Source organism: Balaenoptera musculus, chromosome 5 (assembly GCF_009873245.2).
Source record: "Balaenoptera musculus isolate JJ_BM4_2016_0621 chromosome 5, mBalMus1.pri.v3, whole genome shotgun sequence".
Classification (NCBI taxonomy): Eukaryota; Metazoa; Chordata; class Mammalia; order Artiodactyla; family Balaenopteridae; genus Balaenoptera; species Balaenoptera musculus.
In genome coordinates, this window is record NC_045789.1 from 106626577 (window position 1) to 106652425 (window position 25849).

At 39.1% G+C, this 25849-nt stretch overlaps 1 protein-coding gene across 1 annotated transcript in view; it reads left to right on the plus strand.

Annotated features, from left to right (window-relative positions):
• Nucleotides 1-25849, plus strand: part of ARHGEF38 (Rho guanine nucleotide exchange factor 38) — a 155583-nt gene that overhangs the window by 88852 nt on the left and 40882 nt on the right. The window contains exons 4-5 of the mRNA XM_036853361.1: nucleotides 18483-18630; nucleotides 25281-25298. Coding sequence (XP_036709256.1) covers nucleotides 18483-18630; nucleotides 25281-25298 — 166 coding nt within the window. The remainder of the gene's footprint in view (nucleotides 1-18482; nucleotides 18631-25280; nucleotides 25299-25849) is intronic.

A 25849-nucleotide genomic window follows, 5' to 3' on the forward strand; every position in this document is an offset into this window, starting at 1 on the left:
CCATGCTTTTGTTCATGCTGCTACTTCCACTTGGAACCTTCTTCCCAACCTGAACCTACTTGTTGAAATCTGACCTATACCTTTAAGCCCAAGTACATATCATCACTCCATGCATCTTGGCTTCACTTGTGTCAAATGACAGTTACCCTAAGTTAATTTCTCTCATTTTTAATTCCAAGTTTCCTTGGACCAGTGAGCAATGGCTATTAATGAGTTGACACCATTAGCAGAAGATTTTGCAAACAGTTAAATTATGACAGTTTTGTAATAGTGTGAGCAGATGAATTAAACAGAAAATCAATTAATTCCAATTCTGATTCAAAATGTTTAATCCAATTCACAGAATCAAAGAAAAGCTTTTGGAAGTTTATTGTGTCAAAGGTGAATTTTCTGACTGTATTGTAAATGCTACTATAACTTTAAAAATTAAATTTGTGAATGCAAATTATAATATGAATACAGATTTTGGTGGAGCATCACAGTAAAAGAATGCTCTTACTAAAGTAAGAAATCTATGGAGCAGAAATGTGCTTGGGATTGATTGTGGTGCATATGTAGTAACGCCGTGATATTCTATTAGTTCAAATGTAGTCAAAATTCACACATAGTTTTACATATACAAAAATTAGAGTGAACTGTATATAATATTTAGAGGATATGCACACTTTTTTTGGTGTTGGTCACTAATCAGCTTTTAGAAATTGCATTTTGTTCAAAATCAGCTAGAAGTCTTTAGCTAAGATATTCAACAAACAGACAGAAAAGTAACTTCAGCTGTTTAGTCTTTATAATTGCAGTTATTGAAAACAAAACTGCAGATGGGAAGACACTGAAATTTATCCCTATGAAAACAAGGAATTAGCTTTAAAATAATTAAACAATGAGAGTTCATACTGTGTAAAAGATTTAATTTTGAAATTTTTAAATTGTATTTTGGAAGACTTGACTTATGAAAAGAAGCTTTAGACAGAGCTCCTGTTTAATAGGATAAAGTTATATCCTGTACCAGATTTTACAATATCTATATTTGGAAAAATATTCAAAAATCATGAATAGAAACAACTTATTTGATGAACTTTATTTAGCAAAAAGAAAGAAAGGAAAAATCAAAATGGAGGCAAGAAGACAATAGCTTTGAAAATATTTAAGCTCAAATATTTATACATTTTAATATAGAGAGATATATAATCAGAATTTTAATATCTTCCATTTAGTAGAATTTTCTCTGAGCTTATTAGGTGTCTCTGTCCTAGGAGGAGAGTATTTTCACAATTAAAAGTATTATGGTTTATATATTTGAGCAGCCAAATAAATAATGCTAGTATTGGATTTTAGCCCATAGAATAAAATAGAGTCCATACGGATATAAATAAATAAGGAGAAAGGAAAGCTCTTCCTTACAGTAAATTTCAATGAATAAATATAGAAGGAAAGAAGAAAATAGAAAATTACCATTAGGTAAATAATATAGTCATAATTGTTACAGAAAAATCCACTGATCGATGCTAGATTTAGTGGATGAAAGTTTGAGGAGAAATTTATTTTCATAGTTTCAAAGAGTCTCCTAAGTAAGTATTAACCTCAAAGGGAAAGATGGTAACTTTTCAGTGAGAAACCAGGCAAAGACTACCTTAACCAAGTGAGTAATCAAGATCAGCAGTATCAGGAAATAACACACATTCACATCATGAGCCTTGTGATACAATGCACTGAGGGGGACACAACATCATATCTGTGGTAATTTTGTCCAAAATATGTGCTCTCGTGTCCAGTCATGAGAAAACCTTAGATAGCAGCAAACTCAAGTGAGGGACACTCAGCAAAATAACTGACCAACACTGTTCTAAAGTGCCAAGGTCATTAAAGACAAGGTAAGACTGAGGAACTCTTATTAAAGACTGAAGAAGACTAAGGAGGACTAACAAATAAATGCAAGTGGGAGCCTGAATAGATTCTAGAACAGTAAAAGGACGTTAGTGTCAAAATCCAAGCAAGGTGTTCAGTTTAGTTAATAGTATTACAGCAAGTTCATTTCCTTTTGCTGACAATTGTACTATGGTGATGTAAGATGTTAACACTGGGGAAGACGAGTGAGGGACATTTGGAAACTACTGGTGCTATTTTTGCAACTTTCCTATAAGCAAAAATTAATCTAAAACATTTAAATTATTACGGCTTGCAGAGAAAACGCAATTGAAGATGCTCACAATTTCAAGTTTCTAATTATAAATTGCAATATTGAGGAAGACTGTAGAAAATTTATGGAAAAAATTAAGCCAGTAAGGCCATATTTGAAAAAGTTGGAGGCATATTTTAATTTCCCTACCCTTTATATCTGGCCTAGCCTCATGACTTGCTTTGACCAATAAAATGTGGCAAAATGATGTTCTACAACAGCCTTGTGACAGCCACTCTCTGCTCAGGGAGAGAGAAGGCTCAAACTACCCAGTCATCCCAAACAACACAGTCAAGGCCTTGGACACGTGAGTAAGGCCCTCCTCAGCCAGCTGGCCTCATGCTACAGACTCCAAATGTATCAATAAAACCCCTTTAAAACCACATGGAGGGCTTCCCTGGTGGCGCAGTGGTTGAGAGTCTGCCTGCCAATGCAGGGGACACGGGTTCGAGCCCTGGTCTGGGAAGATCCCACATGCCGCGGAGCAACTAGGCCCGTGAGCCACAGCTGCTGAGCCTGCGCGTCTGGAGCCTGTGCTCCACAACGGGAGAGGCCGCGATAGTGAGAGGCCCGCGCACCGCGATGAAGAGTGGCCCCCGCTTGCCACAACTGGAGAAAGCCCTCGCACAGAAACGAAGACCCAACACACCCAAAAAAAAAAAAAAAAAAAAAAAAAAAAAAAAAAAAAAAAACACATGGAGACAAGCCATCCCAGCTGTGCTCTACTCAGATTATCAACCTGGAGAATCATGAGCAAATAAACAGTGTTGTTTCAAGCCTTTAAGTTTTTTTTGGAGGGGGGATTTTTTTTTTTTTCCTGTAGCAATAGCTAATTAATACAGATTCACAGAGAAGAGATTAATTACTTCAACTCAGATGATGAAGAAAAACTTGATTTGGAAGGTGACTTTTGAACTTGGACTTGAAGGATTTAAAAAGGTGGAGATTTGAGCAAAAGACTTCCCAAATGACAAATGGCACAGAGGCCTCAAGACAGGAGAGTGTGGGAAGCTCTTATAAAGGAGAGCAATTCAATGTGGCTGGAGCATAGTGACAAGGAGGTGTATCCATGACCCATACAGGGTAGCCGTATCAATGGAGTTCACTGGCAATTTCCATCACAAAATCTTTCATCTTAGATTTCATAAGGTAAACTGATTTGGGGTGAGATTGCCAAAATCCTGTTGCCACAAAATGAAAAGCACAGGTGTTCCATTTCTTTGTCCTTAGATGGCACGAATGAGCTTGTGATGCACAGTTCTAGTGCCAGAGGGGAAACTTTCCTGATACCTAGATCAGCCAGGAGGAGAATTTTACTCAATAAAAACCTTGGGGTTTGGTCGAGGCTCAAGTTTAAGCACAGAGGCATATGTCTGAGAGCTCTGGGGAATTGTCTAGACTATCATGCCACGATAGAAACTGGATTTTAAAATCTTGATTTAGGCAGGCTGCCTAGATAGGAAATGGGTTCTAAGTCTTTAGGGATGGGAGTGTGAGAAGTGGCTCTTGTTTCCACTTAAACTGAAGATCATTTTGTAACAATAGAATAGTGAGAAAGGACAAAACAAGTAAGATGACAGTGTAGAGTTTAAGAACACACAGGCTTCAGTCTCAGGTTGATTTAGTTTACATCCTGGCCCATCGGTTGTTAAATGTGTGATCTCAGGCAAGTTACAAAACCTCACTGAACTTCAGTTCCTCATCTTGAAATCTGAGGCAATAATACCTACCCCACAGAGCACTTATGAAGATTAAATAAAATCATGTATAAATAATGATAGCCAGGGCTTCCCTGGTGGCGCAGTGGTTGGGAATCTGCTTGCCAATGCAGGGGACACGGGTTCGAGCCCTGGTCTGGGAAGATCCCACATGCCGCGGAGCAACTAGGCCCGTGAGCCACGACTACTGAGCCTGCGCGTCTGGAGCCTGTGCTCCGCAACGGGAGAGGCCGCGATGGTGAGAGGCCCGCGCACCGTGATGAAGAGTGGCCCCCGCTTGCCGCAACTGGAGAAAACCCTCGCACAGAAACGAAGACCCAACACAGCAATAAATAAATAAATAAATAAAAATAAAATAAAAATTAAAAAATAATAATAATAATGAGAGCCAGTGCCCACCCTTAGTATCCAACACATGGTATTACTAACTTATTATCCTGAAAATATTAAATGTATCCATCCATTATCAAACTTTGATTTCTTATGTATGTAATAATTGAATAACATGTGAATTTTTTTAGAGGTCCTGATCATGTTTTTCAAACAAATCAGGTTCACGGACATGTGTGGTTTCCAGGTGTTCCCAATATGTGTGCATCTTGATGATTCATCTATCTAATATGGTGACATGTTTTCTCTTATGGAGGGTGATTTGAGATATCAAGTATCATCTCCACGTTTGACAAAGTGAACAGCAATCGCAGTAGACGGCCCTCAATGGACCCTGCCTCCTGGTATTCATGCTGCCATGTAGTCTAGTCCCATAATGACTCTGGACTGGCCCTGACACTCACCAAATAATACAATGTAGTGGAAGAAACACTGTGCCAGTTGACTGGGCCTAAGCCTTAAGAAAGCCGGACATTTCTACTTTTTTGATTTGGGGAGCCTGCCATTTAAGAAATCCAGCTACCCTGCTGGAATATCACATGGAAAGAGATCAGACCTGAGACCACCTAGTGAGAAAGTGGTCCCTCTGTCCCAGCCTACCAGCTGAGGCCAGCCTTCTAGCTGTCCCTTCCAAGGTACCAGACTAGGGAAGGAGCCTTCTCAGACCATTCAGCCAGTTAAGCCCTGAATGACTGCAGCCCCAGCAAACATCAAGCAGAGCAGAACCACTGAGGTGATACCAGCCAACCCACCGAATCATGAGAGAAAATAAAAATGGTTGTTGTTATAAGGCACTCACTTTTAGGGTGGTTTGTTACATAGTGATAGAGAACTAAAATGGGGCTTGTGTCCTCCTCTATGCATTTGCAACAATGTTACAATGTTTCAAAGTATTTCAAAAAGACTGAGTTATGAATATGTTTAAGTCTGCTTACCTCACACACACCGTGAAGAGAACCAGAACAGAAAGAAGCTTAAGGTACAGAAATTACAGTTTCTCACATGCTTTTTCCCCAGGGTGAGTTTATCCTTGGAGACAAAGACAACTTAGAGCTTTCTGTTCTTTGAAGGTGGAGTGGGTGATGCACTGTTGTTCTGTGGCCGTGCTTTGTTCTCCTAAAGCAGTGTCTCTTGTATGTCCCTGAAGCAGGAATCTGTGCCTTTAGCGGTGATTTTGTGAAAAGAGGTTAGTCACTGACAGTGATGCCATGTGGGAGATGCCACAAAGTAGCTCACCTGAATCATTGTTCTAGTATTGTTATATTGTACACATGTGTGTGTGTGTGTGTGTTTTACACAGGACACAGATTGGCTTGGCCTCGTTCATCCTGACCAGCGAGGGCAGGGTGGGAGCTTCACACCTGCTCCCTGGAATGTGTGAGGCCAGCAGGGGGGAGACCCAGACACAACAGTGAAAGGTCAGGGCATTTTATTCCAAATATTGGCAGTAACAGGAAAGCTGTCAGCTTTAGAAAACATGATAGAAAAAAAGGTGAGGGGTTCAAGGTCAAGTAGACACAAATCCACACAGGCAAGGAAAAATCAGCAGAAGGAAGTCACCAGGATACAATTTGAAGGTTGGACCTCCAGTCTCCTGAGAGAGGTCAAGTTGGGTCCCAGCACTACTAGGACTTATTTCTTGTGATAAAAAGAAAACCAGGGTGGCTTGGTAACAAGTTCTATAGTGCTGTTCTCTGAGGAGAAAGTGAAGTCCTGGGCTGTGGAGCTGGCTCCTTGGGGTCAGCGGCTGAGTTGTGCAGTCAGATTTGAATGGAGCTGTGAAAAGTCAGATATTGCACGGAATACACATAAAGACCAGCAATAAAAAGAAAGAAAGAAATCTTGCGAGTGTAAGAGCCCTGTGAGTCCCTCAACATTTTCCCAATTGCTAGGAAGCCAGAAGGAGAAGTCGTTAGCAGGAATGCAGAGCTTCAGGGTGCACAAGAGCCCAGCAAGAACTCGGCCTTTGGAGGGAGACCGATCTGCGCCCTAACGCTGGCTCTGTCACCGCTACCTCCGTGGCTGGGGCAGGTCACTTGGATCCGTGAGGACTGCCCTGGCCTGCCTGGAATAGGAACTTCACCAAAAGGACTTAACCAAAAGAGGACTTTTTCTCTCACATAACAAGAAATCCATAACTCAATAGGCCAGGACTGAGACAGCTGCTTACTGGCTCCTTCCAGCTTTTTCCTTCCTAGTACTTAACTTGTGGTGTTTGGCTTCACGGCCTCAAGATGGTTAGTCCACTGCCAAGCATGCTTCCTGCTGGTAATGAGAGCAAAAGCACCTCCTCCTGAGGCTTTTTTCATGTTGGGGGAATAGAAATCTTTCCCAGTGACTTCTACCTATATCTCATGACTTCATTTTACACACACACTATTCCATTTCTTGCTCTCTCTCTCTCTCTCTCTCTCTCACACACACACACACACATTCGACCACCTCTAACTGCCCGAGACTGGGGGAAAGGTCAGTAGTTTTAACTGGGTGCATTGCTGGTCCAAATTGTATTAGTTTGGAAGATGGAAGAATGGATAAGCAACTGGCAACAGAAGGCAGACTCATTTGTTCATTTTTCCAGTGGGGATGGCCAGCCTTCCATGGCAGAAGGGTGAGACAGAGGGTGTCCACCTCTAAGACACAGGCTCCAATGGCAGGGGGGTATTCTTGTCTGTTTTGTTACTGTTGTATCACCAGCATCTAGAATAGCGTCCTCAATAAGTACTTCCTGAATGAAAGACATGAATGACAGATACAGTGATAGGTATCCAGGACACTGGCTGGCATGCCGAGGGAACGCAGAAATTGTCGTTGTTCTTCTTGTTACCAGGTCTGCCTGTGGTTTTTCCCGTGTCATTTCCAGAGGCTGGTAGGTAGTGTAGAGCAACTGGTAGAGGCAAGCATTCTTTTTTTTTTTTTTTTTTTTTTTTTTTAAGAGATTAGAAGTGGTCCCTGATCAGATTCAGGGCCAGTTGCTTCTCGGAATGTTTGGTGATATTCTTTTTAAAGTTTAATTTTTATTTATTTATTTATTTATGGCTGTGTTGGGTCTTCGTTTCTGTGTGAGGGCTTTCTCCAGTTGTGGCAAGTGGGGGCCACTCTTCATCGCGGTGCGCAGGCCTCTCATTATCGCGGCCTCTCTTGTTGCGGAGCACAGGCTCCAGACGCGCAGGCTCAGTAATTGTGGCTCACGGGCCCAGTCACTCCGTGGCATGTGGGATCCTCCCAGACCAGGGCTCGAACCCGCGTCCCCTGCACCGGCAGGCAGACTCTCAACCACTGCGCCACCAGGGAAGCCCGAGGCAAGCATTCTTAAGAGAGGTACTTACTAAGGTGGATAGATGGGGTGTCATGAGTTGGTCTAAGAACGGGGTCCTTGGCATTGTAAATCTTGAGGAGGGAAAAGTTGTTGTACCTTTTTCCAATCTAGCCAGCGGAAACCTTTTAACTTTCAACTCTCAGAGAACCAACGTTTTCTTAACGTGCTGGTTGTTATAAAGATTCCCACCTGAAGGTAAAGTATCCAGGAACTCAAAAATGTTCCTGAAGAGAGCACGAGTTACCATCAAAATAAACAGCTTTATTCTTGAATGTTAGTGCCGGACTAGTATTTAAAGAGCATCCAATCCAACCATCTCATTGTTCAGACGAAAAAGGTAAGAGCCTGACTTTCTCCAAATAACATCACTAATTCTGGATGCAGAAGGGGACTCCAGCTCTTCCTAATACAGGTCTTATTACGTATTATACACCGTCCATCTCTACCACCCACTAATGCTCCCCAGTTTGTCCTGCCCAGCTACCAGGCCACCCGCTACTCCCAATGTGCTGGGTGGGTAGTGCCTCAGTGATGGAATGGCCTCTCTTTTGAGAGACCCCACCACAATTATGCCTTTTTCCTCCCTGGCACTAGACACAGCAGTGGTCATGGGCCAAGACCCCACAGTTCACTCTGGCTCCCTTCCTTTCTCTCTCTTTTTTTTTTTTTCATGGTCGAGCTACCCTTATTGGTCTCACACCATTCCCTCCTAAAACCACTTCTCTGAAATTGCTGTTAGCATGTCACCAGAGACCTCAGAAATGTCAAATCCAATGAACACATTTTTCTGAATTTATCTTACTGTAGTGCGTCTGAAAAATTTTTACCGAAAGATTCCTGATGCCAAAAGAGAAATATCATGAGCCTCAGGGAACGTGGAGTTCTAACCCAAAGCCCCAGCCACAGGCATGAAATAATTTGGAGTCTTGTTTTGTCTTAAGAATTCACGTAAATTTTCCATTCTATTTTTTCACATGAAAATAATTTTTCTTCAAATATCTTCATAAAATTGATACTCAAGGGACATGCTTGTTTTAATCCCATGGCTGCATGTTCCACTTGGCACCTGGGCTTGGTTTGAATTTCATAACCCTAACCAGGGTCCCCTGAGTATCCCTTAGTAGCCAGTGTTATCCCCAAGTGAGGCAGGAACTAAATGAGACTAAAGGCAAAGGATAGTGGCTTCTGTAAGCAGCATTTACTCTTCCAACCTCTTTCTTCTCACACCCCTCCTCATTTTGCCCTCCCCTGGAGAACAGGAGGCTAAGCATGAAAGGAAGACAACATGTACATGATCTGGCATTTTGGCTGGCTGAGCTGCTGCCTTGTTTAGTCCCATCCAAGAAGGCTGGGCTCCCATCCAAGGAGGAGAGGCAGACCATGGGGAGCTCTCCTAGTCAGTCCGGGTGAAAGCTGCCAGGAAAGCTCTTTCATTTGGGGGTGGCATATTTACTCACTCAGGGAAGTGACAGCCAGAGGCTCATAGCCCAGATCTCAGACCCTCTTTCCCGGGAGTGGGTCATATCTACCCTCTGTCCTCAGGTTCATCCCACCCCCTTCTCCGTATTCTGAATGCTCTGTCTTGACAATCAAGTTTTACTTAGAACTACAGAAGTTTCTTTGGGATATATCTTAGATCATAATCGATGCTTGAGAATTTTTTCTTCCAGTTTTATTGAGATATATTTGGCATATAGCACTGTATAAGTTTAAGGTGTACTGCATACTGATTTGATTTACATACATCTTGAAGTATCACAATAGGTTTAGAGAACATCCATCATCTTATATAAATATAAAATTAAAGAAATAGAAAAAAATGTTTCCTTGTGATGAGAACTCAGAACTTTTTTTTTTAACATCTTTATTGGAGTATAATTACTTTACAATGGTGTGTTAGTTTCTGCTATATAACAAAGTGAATCAGCTATATGTATACATATATCCCCATATCTCCTCCCTCTTGCGTCTCCCTCCCACCCTCCCTATCCCACCCCTCTAGGTGGTCACAAAGCAGTGAGCTGATCTCCCTGTGCTATGCAGCTGCTTCCCACTAGCTATCTATTTTACATTTGGTAGTGTATATATGTCCATGCCACTCTCTCACTTCATCTCAGCTTACCCTTTCCCCTTCCCCGTGTCCTCAAGTCCATTCTCTATGTCTGCGTCTTTATTCCTGACAGGACTTTCTTGACAACTTTTATATATAACATAAAACAGTGTTAATTATATTTATCATGTTGTACATTACATCCCTAGTGCTTATTTATAACTGGAAGTTTGTACCTTTTGACTGCTTAAGATTTTAACTAAAATTCTCTTTTACCATCATTGTAGTTGGTTTTTAGAGTTGAATTTATTACATATTTTTTCCTGCTAAAACAAGTAACTTCTTACTTTAAACCCTTTGTCTTAGTCAGTTTGGACTGCCATTAAAAACTACCAAAGACTGAGTAGCTTATAGACAACAGACATTTATTTCCTACAGTTCTGGAGTCTGGAAGTCCAAGATCAAGATGGCAGCAGATGTGTTTCCTGGTGAGAGCTCTCTTGCTGGTTTGCCTTCTCACTGTATCCTCATATGGCAGATAGAGAAAGCTCCCTCTTCTTAAAAAGGCACTAATCCCATCATAGGCTCCCCCTCCCATGACCCCATATATACCTAATTACCTCCCAAAGTCTCCACCTCCAAATACCATCACATTTGGGGTTAAGGCTTCAACATATGAATTTTATGGGGGAAACAAACATTCAGTTCATAACACTCTTCATATGCAACAGCTCATTTAATATTTTCATAAAATTTTTGAATAAAATTTTATAGTAAAGAGGAGAGCCTTCAACTGGTATCTCTCAAAATATTTTTTTTTTTTTTACAGGAGAAGAGAAAAACTGTATTGATTAGAATAAAGTTCAGCTGGGAGAAACAGGAAACAAAACAAAACTTTACTACCTTAAACAATATGGATATTTATTTCTCTATTATGTAAAAGTCTAAAGGCTTTGGGATTAGCAAATGCTAACTATTATATACAGGATGGGTAAACAACAAGGTCCTACTGTATAGCACAGGGAACTATATTCAATATCCTGTGATAAACCATAATGGAAAAAAATATAAAAAAGAATATATATGTATAACTGAGTCACTTTGCTGTACAACAGAAATTAAACACAACATTGAAATCAACTATACTTCAATAAAATTTAAAAAAAAACAAGCAAAGCAACATAAATAACTCATGAAGATAAGATTTAATACTTAAGAACAGGTATCTTTGCTTTGTTCCCTTTCCTTTAGCTAGAAATTATTCTGTTCTATTGTTGTGGTTTTCAATAAATAGCTTTTGCATTTAAAAAATAAATAAGTAAATAAAGGCATGTATTTTAGACCTGAATGGCAACTCTACTCCACAGAGTCCTCTGGGATATAAGCTTCTTCTGGCTCACAGCTCCACTCAGCCTTACCTTCATGGACAAGGCAGCATCCAAGTTCCAGGTAGCAGAACAAAGGAAAGTATGTAGAAGAAGACGTAAAGGATGAGCTAGCTACCTCATAAAGAAATTTCCTGGATATTGTCATAGGACACTTCTCCATATATCCCATTGGTGGACTTTAATTGCATGGCCACTACTATTACAAGGGAGGCTGGGAAATGTAGTTTTTATTTGGGGCAGCCCAAAATTCATCGTTATAGAAAAGGGGGAGTACTGGTACTGGAAGATAACAGGCTCTGTCACTCACAAACTTGTTCACTCTCTCTGAAGGATTTCTCACTATTTTATCCTTGGCTTTGCTTACACCCACCCTAGTTTTTCTCCCTTCTCTCTGGCTGTAACTTCTCAAACTTTTCTGCAGACTCTTTTTCTTCTGGGCTCCCCTCAGTGTTAGTATTCCCAGTGTTTGGTCCTCATGCCCTCTTCTCTTCTCACTCCATGGACTTTCTTGCATGACCATATCAAATTCATGGTTTCTACTACTCAGGTTTTACATACATACATCTCTATTCCAGATCTTTTTTTTTCCTGAATCCCAGACTCATATATCCAATTTCATGAAGGGCCCTCCAGTTGAATATACTATGGGTGACAAACTCAGTACATTTAAAATTCAACTCGTTGTCTTCCCACTAAAACACTCTATTTTGTCCTCATTGTCTATCCACATGTTTACTGAAACTGAATTCCTGAGATATGCGTGTAGTTATCCTCTTCATCTTTCACATGTTCAATGTCCTTTTTTTTTTCTCTCTCTCTCTTCTCCATCCTCCCTGCTTTTGCTTTAGTGGTTAAAACTAACATCTAATGAGAATTTGCACATGCCACCTTCTGATATAACTACATTACATATTTTAACTCATTTAATCTTCAAACAACCCTACCATTATGATTATTCCATATTTTGGATGAAGAAATTAAGGAAAAGAGAAATCAGGTAATTTTCCCAAATGTCACAACAGTAAATGGTAAAACCAGAATCTGAAACCAGGCGGTGGATTTTAGAGTACTCTCTCTTGACTGCCGTAACTTTCTGTTTTAGCCCTCCTTATTTATTTCTTACATTATTATAGAAGCCTTTCAACTGGTTTCTCTTTTCCAGTCTCCCTAACTCCTCCTCCAAATTCCATTGTTCATATGATTAACCCCAGAGTAAACGCTCTAAAATACAATCGAATCATGTTAATCTGCTGCCTAAAATCCATCAGTGCTTCTCCATCACCTTCAGGCTAAAGTTCCAGCTTCTTAATTATACACAAGGTCTTTCATGATCTGGCCCCTACTCACCTATATAGCCTCTTCTGAAACCTCCCCCCCAGGTGTGGCACCAGCCAGCCATCGGAGACCACTTGCAGTTTCTGAGCAGAACCTGCTCCCTCCATGCATCTCTGTGCTTTTGCACTCACTCATAACTCCTATTTCAAGGGCAGACTGTTAGGGAAAGAGCTCAAAGTTTCTCAAGAGCAGAATGGATCACCCTCTGTGTTTTGTAGCTACTGTCATACTTTTCACATAGCAAGGGAAATGAGAGTTTACTCTTCTCTCTCCCTTACTGGCTTCCATAAGTCACCTGAGGGAAGTGTTGGTTCTTTGTGTCTGCAGTACTTACCAAAATACTCAGTGCATAATAGTCACTCATTAAATGGTTATCAAATAAGGCTGAACTAAATAAAGACTATAATTACTTCACTCCCTTTTATGCCATTTTCCTAAACAAGGCCTACTGCAGGGAGGTCTCTTGGATATTGTTGGTTTCACTCTGGCTTACTTACCTGTAGGGGAAGTTCATCTTGTAGTTGGGTCAGAATAATATAGAAGCCTATCACTTGGTATGGTACACCTTGGGGATGGACATGAGGGTCTGCAAGTAAAGAAGAGGTGGGCCAAGAAGAGGAACATATATGTGTTTATATTAGTGACAGTTTACATTAGATGCCAGGATATAAAATGTGTTCAATATCCCTGGAAGCTGTTTTTAAAGGAGGTAACTAAGGGCATTTTAAAAGGTGCGCTTTTTTCCCCTCCTTTTGTATGGCAGATATTCTGGGGGGAAGTCAATGCAGAAAGTCTTGGGTTGTAGAATTTTGAAAAAGAAGCACACGATAGTTAGATTTATTTCAGAGGATTCTGGTGATTTTGTGACAGGCAGCCAGAAGGGAAATTACCTTAGCTGGTCTTGGCTCAGTCCCTTCTCCAATCCTAATCATTCTTTCAAACCCACATACAGTAGACAGAACAGTTGTCCTTCACCACTGAAGAAATGCAGCCGAGAGTTACGTTACCGTGGAAACAGAATAATTTTTTTTTTTTTTTTTTTTTTTTTTTGCTGCAAGACACATCACTTCATCTGCACTATTATGAAGCAGCATACATTGGTAGGGCTGGGAGGGGAATCAAATATTCTGCCCCCCAGTATTGTACTTGGCCTCTGGGTGAATAAATGACTCTCAATTAGAGTGCTTAAATATCTTTTAACTTTAATCATTGTTATTAGAGGCCCAACAGAATTTTACTTGGAAAAGAGTAAAAAATTCAACTCTGCTGTTCAGGAGAGAGCTATAAATTCTTTCAAACTAGACCACTTCTGTTAAAGAAAATATAAGGGAATTTACAATTAATGTTTTCATTGTGTGCAAAATAAATGCCTTTGTCCTTTGTGTTTTGACTATCTGACTTGATCCTACTGTGGATTTATGAGGTTGTCCAGACCTCTTTCATCCTTTGTCTCTACTCTAAGCTGCTTTGTAGTGAACACACATATTTACAATTTCATCTCGTGTTGGGCTGCGGGTATTCAGATCCTCTCTTCCTGACTTGCTGCTGAGCTCATCTGAGCCTTGACTCCCTTGCCCAGCCAAAGCCCTCACTCCCGTTTGCTACCTGCCTCTGTGACTGGGAGGCTCTCCTCCTCTTATGCCCAACCCTAAATTTAGCCACTGTCCTATTTTATTTTCTCCTCTTGTAACTACTCTCTTTCTTACTATTTGTGTTGCTAACTGTCGTGAAGAGTGAATCTGTAAGACCTCCACTGGCAGAAGGATCAATTCAGTAAAATCCCAGGAACCTAACAAGAATCCCTTATCCCTTCAGTTCCAAAAATGTTCACAGTCACTGCGTTTCCTTACAAGTCCAAAAAAGCACTAAAACAAAAACCAACCAAGCAAAACACACACACACACACAGAGTCTAACTTTAATCACAGAGAAATCCCATAAATGAAAGGAAAGAAACATCTTTTATTGGCTGGATGGAAATTAGGAAATAATGTAATACTTTAAAAATACTAGTGTTTTAATGAAAATAAAAGTAAACAAATGGAACCTAATTTAACTGAAAAGATTTTGCACAGCAAAGGAAACCATAAACAAAACAAAAAGACAACCCACAGAATGGGAGAAAATATTTGCAAATGAAGCAACTGACAAGGGATTGATTTCCAAAGTATACAAACAGCTCAGGCAGTTCAATATCAAAAAAACAAACAGGGCTTCCCTGGTGGCACAGTGGTTGAGAATCTGCCTGCCAATGCAGGGGACACGGGTTCGAGCCCTGGTCTGGGAGGATCCCACATGCCGTGGAGCAGCTAGGCCCGTGTGCCACAACTACTGAGCCTGCGCATCTGGAGCCTGTGCTCCGCAACAAGAGAGGCCGCGATAGTGAGAGGCCCGCGCACCACGATGAAGAGTGGCCCCCGCTCACCGCAACTGGAGAAAGCCCTCGCACAGAAACGGAGACCCAACACAGCCAAAAATAGATAGATAAATAAATAAATAAATTTATTAAAAAAAAACCAAACAGGGCTTCCCTGGTGGCGCAGTGGTTGAGAATCTGTCTGCCAATGCAGGGGACACGGGTTCGAGCCCTGGTCTGGGAAGATCCCACATGCCACGGAGCAGCTGGGCCTGTGAGCCACAATTACTGAGCTTGCGCGTCTGGAGCCTGTGCTCCACAACAAGAGAGGCCGCGATAGTGAGAGGCCTGCGCACCACGATGAAGAGTGGCCCCCGCTTGCCACAACTAGAGAAAGCCCTCGCACAGAGACGAAGACCCAACACAGCCATAAATAAATAAATAAATAAATAAATAAAAATTTAAAAAAAAAAAAAAAAAAACCAAACAAACAACCTAACCAAAAAATGGGCAGAAGACTTAAATAGGCATTTCTCCAAAGAAGACAGACAGATGGCCAAAAATCACATGAAAGATGCTCAACTTCACTAATTATTAGAGAAATGCAAATCAAAACTACAATGAGGTATCACCTCACGCTGGTCAGAATGGCCATCATCAAAAAATCTACAAACAGTAAATGCTGGAGAGGGTGTGGAGAAAAGGGGACTCTCCTACACTATTGGTGGAAATGTAAATTGGTGCAGCCACTATGGAGAACAGTATGACGATTTCTTAAGAAACTACCATATGATCTAGCAATCCCATTCCTGGGGATATAGCTAGAGAAAACTATAATTAGAAAAGATACATGCACCCCAATGTTCATTGTGGCACTACTTACAATAGCCAAGACATGGAAACAACCTAAATGTCCATCAACATATGAATGGATAAAGAAGGTGTGGTACATATATACAAAGGAATATTATTCAGCCTTAAAAATAGAACGAAATAATGCCATTTGCAGCAACATGGATAGACCTAGAGATTATCATACTAAATGAATTAAGTCAGACAGAGAAAGACAGATATCATATATCACTTATATGTGGAATCTAATAAAAAATGATACTAATGAACTTATTTACAAAACAGAAACAGACTCACAGATCTCGAAATGAAATTTATGGTTACCAAAGGGAAATGTGGGGGGAAGTGATAAATTAGGAGATTGGGATTAACGCATACACACTACTATATATAAAATAGATGACTAACAAGGACCTACTGTATAGCACAGGGAACTATACTCAATATTCTGTAATAACCTATATGGGAAAAGAATCTGAAAAAGAATGTATATATGTGTATATATATATATCTGTATAACTGATTCACTTAACTGTACACCTGAAAATAACACAACACTGTAAATCAACTATACTCCAATAAAAATTTCATGGGGCTTCCCTGGCGGTCCAGTGGTTAAGACTTCGCCTTCCGATGCTGGGGGCGCGGGTTCAATCCCTTGTCTGGGAGCTAGGATCCCACATGCCTTGTGGCTGAAAAGCCAAACAGAAGCAGTATTGTAACAAATTCAATAAAAACTTTAAAAATGGTCCACATAAAAAAAAAATCTTTAAAAATAAATTTTAAAAAATGAAAAAATAAAAGTACTAGTGTTATAATTCTGGAGATAGTAGAGCAGCATTAGAAAGCAAGTGACATTTATTGAGGAACTTGTCAGTGCCAGGAGATTTAACGTCCACATTTCATTTAATTCTCAAATTCATCTCAAATGTAACTATTACTTCCATTTTACAAATGAGAGATTTGAGGCTCAAAGAATTATTTTTAAATGTCATTCCCGAAGTTACTTCACAAATCCTAAATGACAGTGATTTCTGATTCTGAGTCCAGTGTTCCAGGCAACTGCATCACTGTGTCCAGGGTCCAGCAGAACTCTGATGTGGGGAGGGCTAAAATCTAAGGGAAAAATGAGGAGAATATGGCCTCTAATCCTGGCTCTCCATCTCCTGACAGGACTTTGGAAAAATCATTTCTTTGTTTTAAAGTCAGATTTGTCCATCCTTATTTAATATGGATAAATAACCTCTTATCTCCTCATATGTATAAGGGGTTAAGCAGTTAATATATGCAAAACTTGTTGAAAATATAAAGCGCACTTCTATATCTGTAGGAAGAATGACTTGTTACTATAATAGACCCAGATTAGCAGGTCCATTATCACTTCCAATCAGTTCAGTCCCAAATCATTATCAACCCCAAACTGGCAATGTTTTGGGGAGCAGATCTATCACATATTTCTTCTGTGTCTCCCAAATCATCTTAACACGTTCTGGGTTGGATAGTGGATGCATTTTTATGTGATGAAGTGGTGATTAAATCAAACTATTCTCCAATATGTACTTGAGTCATCAGTTATAGACCCAATTTTATCATATATCAAAAAGGATTCCTTAAATACCTGGACATAATTAGCCCAGGTTGCTTTATGAACAGTCATAACACTGGTTCATAGTATTATCCAATTGATTTTTAACAGGAATAATGACCAGTTCTTTCTATTATCACATGAAAGAAAATATTTTATTTCCCTCAAATCCACTGCTTGCCTTTCATACAAACTCAGGAAATGTTAGTAAAATAAATAGCGAAAAATAATTTACCTAGAACCCAAAATTTCACTCTTCATGCCTCTAACAAATTGACATTAACTGCTCCATTTTGAGCATTTACTATGTATGTACTGTAATCTGAACTTTACATACCCTATCTCTTTAATTTTATAATGACCCTGTGCAATTGGATCTATTATTGTCCACATTTTATAGATGAGGAAACAGGTTCAGAGAGCAAAAACTAACTTGTCCAAGTCTGTAGCACCGCCTGACCTGAACCCATACAGACTGATTCTAAAGTACAGCCTTTAACTGGTGTCAAAGAAAAACTCACAGTGTAAGAGTTGTGTGTTTAAGTTTTATTCAGGGACTTACTGAGGACTATAAGAGACGACCTCTCAGTGGCTCTGAGGAAACGATTCCAAAGAGGTGGAGGAGAAGCCAGTTTATATATGATTTTTTGGGCTAGGAAATACACACAATCAAACATACATCTTGCTGAAAGATTACTGTTGGTCACAAAGAACAGATATCCCAAGTTAATGATTTTAGTGCTTTTCTCTGTATGGGAAGACGCAAGAATCTGGGGTGATTGAAAGGCTTCCTGAGACATACACCCAACCCTCTGAGGGTCTGTTTATCCAAAGCGACGAGTGCCTCATCCTGTTTTTCATCCTGGATTCCTCTCAGGGTGGGCAATTGCAGTGGGTGATGACTTAGCCCTCATAGAACCAGGTAGTGAGCGATGCCCTTTGTTTTTCTTTGTGTATCTTTGTTTACTCCAGAACCCTGCACACTAACCAAGGGCATAATCTAAGAAAACCAGCTTTCTTTTTCTGCCCACCTCCATTAAGCTCATTATCCTTTGTTTTATAAAAGACAGGAGGGAAGGAATGAAAAAGGGAGAAGGGAAGGAGGAGGGTGGAAAGAAAAAAAGGAAGAAAAGGGAGGAAAGAAAGTCCCTCAGCGTCATCCACTAGGTTGGTGTCCCCCCCGCCCAACAATCTAGGTATAAAATGGGGCCCATCCAACTTTTTAACACTAATCAATGTTGTCACAAAATAAATATGTGAAGTGCCAGTTTGGTCTGACTTGATGTCATCTTGCCTTTGTTTTGCATTTATCAGGAGAAGTATTCTTGCAGATTAAAGGGCCACTGGAAGATATTTATAAAATCTACTGCTATCACCACGATGAAGCGCACAGTGTACTGGAGTCCTATGAAAAGGAAGAGGAGGTGAAGCAACATTTGAGCCTCTGTATTCAGTCCTTAAAGTAAGGCCTTTTCAAATGATGATTTCCATGCACTCTCAGTCGCCTAGCAGGGAACATTTTAACTGGATGTAGATGAAAGGTCTCCCATAAATCCTATGTTTTATGAGGCTTGCTGGGAGCTCTACTTTGTGTTCTCTTCATGAAAAGCTGACATGCCAGAAACCCTGATTGACTTGGTTTTTTTTCCCTGCAAGGATGACTAAAAATAACATGGGAAAGATACGGGGCTCTGTAGAGATAGAAAAATGCAATATCAAAAATGAAATGTAGAAGAAAGGCCCCTCTTAAAGCTGTTGTTACTTGCCTGCTCCCACCTAGGTCAAGGAATATGTGAAACAGCCTGTGTCACCGTGGTCACGGGAGCACGTGGAATAACAAAGTTAGTGGGATGTCCCATGACCCTCTGAATGACCCCTGCCATCCCCCAGACTCACTGTGGGGAAGGAGGGGAGATTGGCAAAGACAAGTCAGGCCCTGTTAAAGTTAGTTTCAGGAAAGTTAGTCACGCCTTCCTTCCTCATCTCTAAATTGCTGGTGGGAAGTGCTACCTAATGTAATTTTTTTTTAATCTGGGAGAAATATCTATTCACTATAAAAATCTGAAAAAGGGAGTTCCCTGGTGCCCTACTGGTTAGGATTCCAGGCTTTCAGTGCTGTGGCCCGGGTTCAATCCCTGGTCGGAGAACTGAGATCCCACAAGCCGTGGGTACAGCCAAAAAAAAAAAAAAAAAATCTGAAAAAAAATATAAGAAAGCATGAATAAGATAAAAACCCTTACTATTCCATGTATTAATTCCTTGCTAACCATGAATTAAAAACCATAGTTTGCATTTTTTTCTGATCTTATTTATATGCATAAATATGAACATGTGTTTGGGTTCTTTTAAATGGAATTAGTATCTTACTGTATCTCCAGTTTTCTACCGAATGAAGCTTAAAGCCAAAATGTCTTCCCTACTCCACTTCTTACCCAGTGGTTCTATTGTGGTTTTTCACTTCTAAAGGTTATCCATTGTCAAATGGTCTTGATTAAGCTAAGAATTAACCAAGCAGAGAGAGCTATGGTGTATAAATCAACACACACCGACCAGTCTGATCTTCCCCTTTTATATACTCTATTGCAGGGGGGGCAGAAAGGGGGGTCTAATGTGGTACCACTGAATTAAAGTGAAATCAGGAGGCTAAATGAGACTACTCTGGAGAAAAGTCTTCCCAGAACTGGGACTGAAGATGGGTTTAAACTGGACCCTACAAATTTCTTAAAATTAACTTTATTGCCCTCTACTGGCCATTAAGTTATTGCAGTTCTTTAACCATGTTCATGCTGCGGAAAAATAACAATTGCAAGTCACTAAATCGCAAGCATTTATTTAGCACCTGTGCTGTAACGAGCATAGATCTGGGTCCTGAAAATACAAAAATAAATCATACTTAAACCCTGCCCACAAGCAGCTCAATATGATCAGATGATTCTTAAAGATAATATGTGAGGAGTAGCTCCAGTTCACTATTTCTCCATTATTGCTGTTTAGTTCAATGTTAGCAAATCAATTTAGATAAACCATGAAGTTTGAAGTTGTATCCATCTTAATAAATTCACATATTAGAAGCAACATCTTCTAAATTTACAGGTGCTTTTTCCAAGGAAGAAATAATAGTGTTATCCTGGGTGTGAATGAATACCTTTCCTACCTTAAACTAGTGGCAAGATCTAATCTAATTAATGTCTATCTTGAGCCATTTTCCTTCTTCAGTTTCCAGAAATAAAAGAGAGAAACCTTATAGCAAGTGACCAAGTAGAACCTTGAATCATCACTCTAACCCCAGCCCCAGGGCTAGAGGTCCACTCAGGGAGAGGATGTAGTTAATTTATTTTGGCATGTGCTTCTGACAGCTGACCAGAAGTGGAGCTGTCTGTTCAGAGGGAGATGAACAATAGTTTATTATTCATTAAGCTTTTGACTCCTAAGAGAAAGAAATTAACCATGCCAGAATATTCCATCAGGCAGTGTAGCTCAGTACCATACCCCGCTAAAACAGCGAAAGCAGAAGTAATTTGGAAACTTCATAAAATCCCAATTACCGAAAATTACTTTCAGACCCAAAGGCTTATTTGATCTTTTTCTGAAAGCCTTAAGTTCTTGTCCTGGTGATGTCCCAAATATTGTCTATTCTGCCCCATTCTGCAGATTAGGGAATCATTTCAGGCATTGGAAGGTGCTAAGGTTTAGGAAAACACAAAATCCAAAGGAAATAATATTGGCAGGACTATTTCTTAAGGGAAAGAAAGTCAAAATAAAATAGTTTAAGTTAGAGCTGTTTTTCCCAAAGTTGCCTTTCCATGAAAATAAAGTTAATGATGAATTGTACTGGTCTGCCTGATAACTGAAAGCAGGAGAATTATTGACATTACTATGATACTGACCTCAATTGAGTTAAGCTTTAAATTCTGAGAAACAGGTTTTCAAACAGGTTTATAGGCCAAAGAGAGTCTGGAACACCCCAAGGGCTTGGTTTCCCTTGCCAAGTAATCAAAGCTATTACTGGGGCTCTGCCTTTTCCTTGTGGCTAAATAACAGAGCCCAAGCACACTTGCCAATTTCTAATGAATATTAGGTGTGGCCTCCATTTTCTACCATGCTGGGGGGTATTGGAACAACTGGATTTGAAGCAGTATCCATGAAGAAGGTGGCTCCGTGCCTCAGAAGTTAAAGCAGATTTTAAAGCAACAGAAGTTGCATTTTATCCAAAATTATAATGTTTATTGAGGGCCTAATAAATATTTATTATAGGTACTAGATAATGTTGAAAATATCTCTTTTTTCAAATATATAAACATAGTTCTTGCCTCCTGGGAACATACCTTCTAGGTGGTAGATAAACAAAACCATCTGGAAAGCTTAATAATAATACAAGAGTTAATTTAAATAACACACCAGAAGCTGTCACTGTGAGGTTCAAGACTAACTTCCAAAAGGAGAGTAGAGAGATTTCCCGGTTCTGTAACCAAGAGTCTTGAGCTCATAACATTTGGCTATTCTTTGAAGCCCATTATCCTTCAAAAGAGCAAATCATATTGGTATCCAGAAAATAATTTTGAATCCCTTTGAAACGTTTGGGCAGTGTTTCTTGGTGTGTGAGTTTCCCTTCACTGCACCCACCAGGGATGTGTAATAAAAGTGCAACTGCCTATGCTCTGCTCCAGACCAAAAAAAATTAGGATTGCTGGGGGTCCACTCCATGAATCTGCACTTTAACAAGCACCCTTGGGTGATCATGGACACACACTCCAGTGAAGACCTACTTTAGAAGGAGAAATCATGCCCATGATACCCACTCACTGCTTTCCCTGAAGCACACAGGCTGTTTTCATGACTATAGATACAATCTAAGCAGTAATTTCAGGGTTCAGAAACCTTAAGAAAGAAAAAACTAAAACAATCCAGAAGCACAATCCCACATCTGCATCTACAGCTTATAAATTGGAAGTCTGCAAGTTTTTTATTTATTCAACAAGGAGTATTTACAGCGTCACATTAGTGACCTGTAAGATTACATGAAATACTGATTTAATACAGTTTTTAAACTTATGGAAATTATTTGCTAAATACCTAGTTACTTAGCCTCTTTGGGGTTATTTAAGGTTTCTGCTCTGCATGAGGAAAGTGAAAAATAGAATAGCTATGAATGCAAGTGTAGCTATAATTAGAATAGGCTGTCTGCAGCCTCCTTTATCTGTTTTTCTAGTTATAAATACCACCAAATCCCTGATGCCTTCCAGAGGCCCTAGAGATTTGTTTATTTGTAATAGAAAAAGAATGAAGAGGCTTTTCCAAGTTTTTTGGTAGGTAACTGGAAGATACATTTCTAACTTCACGTCTAGCTGTTATAAATTTATCTACGTTTTTCTTCTTCTTAACTGAGGCCACCATCCTCAGGAGGAAAACTTCTAACTTCTAGTCATCTGGGTGCTTTGGCTGCTCATATTACTGCTATAGCTTTTCCATTCAGGGAAGCTAAAAGCTCATGCAACACGACATCAAAGGAATAGATTTCAATTTGTCCACCACAGTTTATATTTCTTAATATTATTCTAGTGGGGTGTTCCAAGTAAAAATTAAAATCACTTTTGGAAACTCTTTCAGTTCTTTATTACATGATATCATGTTTGAAAAAAGACGATAATCCTTAACGGAATAGACACGAAAAACTATTGTTAACTGTGAGTCAAATTATAATGACCCCATGAGGGTGTAAGGTGGGGTGGTGGATATATTGTTACTTTACCCCCCAAAGGGGTAAATGGACCCAATTTAACTTTGTCCTTCCTGAAATGTCCTTGGCTGGGGTTAACTTCTGGAAAGTTTTAGCCTAAAAGGGAGATTTTTAAAAATGATAAGCAAATAAAAAGGAGATGTTATAACATAATGCCACTATTCCACTGTTGGAAAACCTCAGGTTCCTTTTCATAAAATGTTATATTTACATTAAACACAGTGTTTAATATATGTTATAATATGTAGGTTTTATTTGGTTGAAGTAAGTGGAATAGAAAGAGAAAAAAATTTTCCATGTCTTCTCTAGGAGTTAGAAGAACAATCTTTTCTTTCAACTTCAAAGTATGTGTTTTGGTTCCAAAATGATTGCATCTTTCATTTGTTTGTTTTCATAGAAAACTGCATTCTTATTTTTATTCAACTTCTGTCCTAAATTTTCTGATCTATGACTTGCAGAGCAAAATAAGAAAAGGAAATTCCTGAATAGAAGGGGATAGAAATTGGTGAAAGAATGTGAGCTTAAAGAAAATGAATGGAAAGAAATACTGGGCAGGAGGGTAGTGGTGGTGTACTTTCTTTCATTGAGATAGAAGCATTCTTCAAACAGCAGTTAATAATTGTTTGAAATTGTAGCACCTGCTGATTTTTAAAAATTTATAATCCTCTGTTGGATTCCCAACTGGGAGGTCTTGGATTCAGCAAAACCTAGTTATTTCAAGATGTCTAGGGATCCAATCGTACACTGTCTGGAGAGTGAAGGGATACTTGCTATACATATATGTATGCCATTGTTTTCCACATATGTAAAGTACTGGGATTAATTTTTTTTTAATTAAGCCCATGAAAATTTATGAAATTCAGCATAGGTAGTTATTGAATTTTTTCTCAATCATTGAATATGAAAAGACCATCTACTATGATGTGATGGGATCATGACATTTTTTTTGTATTGAAAACATTCATTGTGTTCCAAAAGACTGGAAACCAGAGGTCAAGGTGATCAGTTTATTAATACAGGCTATTACTTTATTTCTCTATAGCCACATGAGGCTTTCAGAGAGAAGTTCCTATCTCCTTTATTCTTGAAATTTAACTTGAAAGATTCCCACTTTTTTATTGTTAAATTAATTAATTTGACAAATACGTTTTGTGCTACTGTGTGCCAGTCCGCTTTTCAGGTACTGGGGCTACAACGGAGAACAAAGCAAGCATAAATCCTTGCCCTCCTTGGCATCGGGGAGCGGAGAGATAGACCAGAAACCAAATAAACATATAGTATATTAGAAAGTGACAAAGCGTTATGGGGAGAAATAAAGCAGGGAATGAGAATAAAGAGTACAGTGACCACCTAGAGGGGTGGGATAGGGAGGGTGGGAGGGAGGGAGATGCAAGAGGGAAGAGATATGGGAACGTATGTATATGTATAACTGATTCACTTTGTTATAAAGCAGAAACTAACACACCATTGTAAAGCAATTATACTCCAATAAAGATGTTAAAAAAAATAAAATTAAAATAAAAATTTTAAAATTTTAAAAAAATAAGAAAAAAGAGTACAGTGGGAGGCAGGTACAATGTTTACGAGGTTGGTCAGGGAAAGCGTCACTGGGCAGGGGCATTTGAACAAAGACCTGAAGGAGATAAGGAAGGAGCCATATAGATATCTGGAGGAAGGGCAGTCAGGCAAGTGCAAGGACCTCAAGGCAGGAGCCTGCCTGCAGGCTTTGAAAAGAGCAAGGAGGCGCGCAGTTGCCGCCGCAGGTGGGGGAAGTAGCTGAACTATGGGAAATGAGGTAGAGAAGACGTGGAAGTAGAGGCAGATCGCGTTGCCTTGGAAGGACTTTAATTTTGCTTGAGCAAAATGGAAGCCACAAAAGCTAGCAATGCCGAGTGAAAGATTTTATGGGAATTATCTAATTGAATAGGTGAATTGTTTATAATCTATCTATATAAAAAACACTATAGACAGAGATATTATAAAGCACTTGATAGTAGTTTTCTGCAAGTCAGTAACACTTTCCTTTGTAAACTTGTTATCTCAATTTCTCCTAATTACTATGTTTAATAGATTTTTATTTCATAATAGAAACAAAGATTAACATTTAAATCCATTTTCAAATGACTAAAATTTACAAACTATAATCTGAATCAACAGTTTTTAAACCTTATATAAAGTGTGAAACAAATATGGTGGATACATACTAAAATAAAGTTTTAGGGCTATTATAAAACTAATTCTATAAAACCTTCATGAAAATGACTTATTGCATTATTTTACATAATAAAATTTTAAAACTTATATATAATGTTTGCTTATTACCTCAAATATCTAGATTTACATGAATTTACTTTTTGCTTTTCCTTTTCTTACAGGAAAATATACATGCAAGAGTAAGTACTTTTGTTTAAATAATAGATATCAAATGTTAAAATCATGGGAAAAAGCTGATGAATATTTCTGTGCAAATCAGAATTTTTAGTTTTTACAATGATGTTCATTGCTTTCAATAAGTCAAGATTCCAAAGACATTTACCCTAGATATTATTGGTGCATTTATTTCCAATTTGTCTGAGATGATCTTACATATTAAATTATTATTATGTGTACCTTATTAAACTTTTTAGAAGAATCTTGGGGTATAATTTACTTAAATCACAAGTTTGCTGGTACCAGGAACTCTTTGGGAACTGCTTATCACACATATGTTTAGGAATCATTTTAATGTGTCCAAAAATGTTTCTTCCTAAGGACAACATTAGTCTAAAAAGTCTCAGATTAATACCATAATGTTTTTGAAGGTTACATAGATTAATGTATAAAAGAAAAGCTTCCTTATGCATTACAGTAAAATATTCTGTTTCTTCTGATTTGGACTCTGATTTACAGAGAAAAAAATCATACACACACATACATAGCATGAAAATGAAATATTAAGATGAAA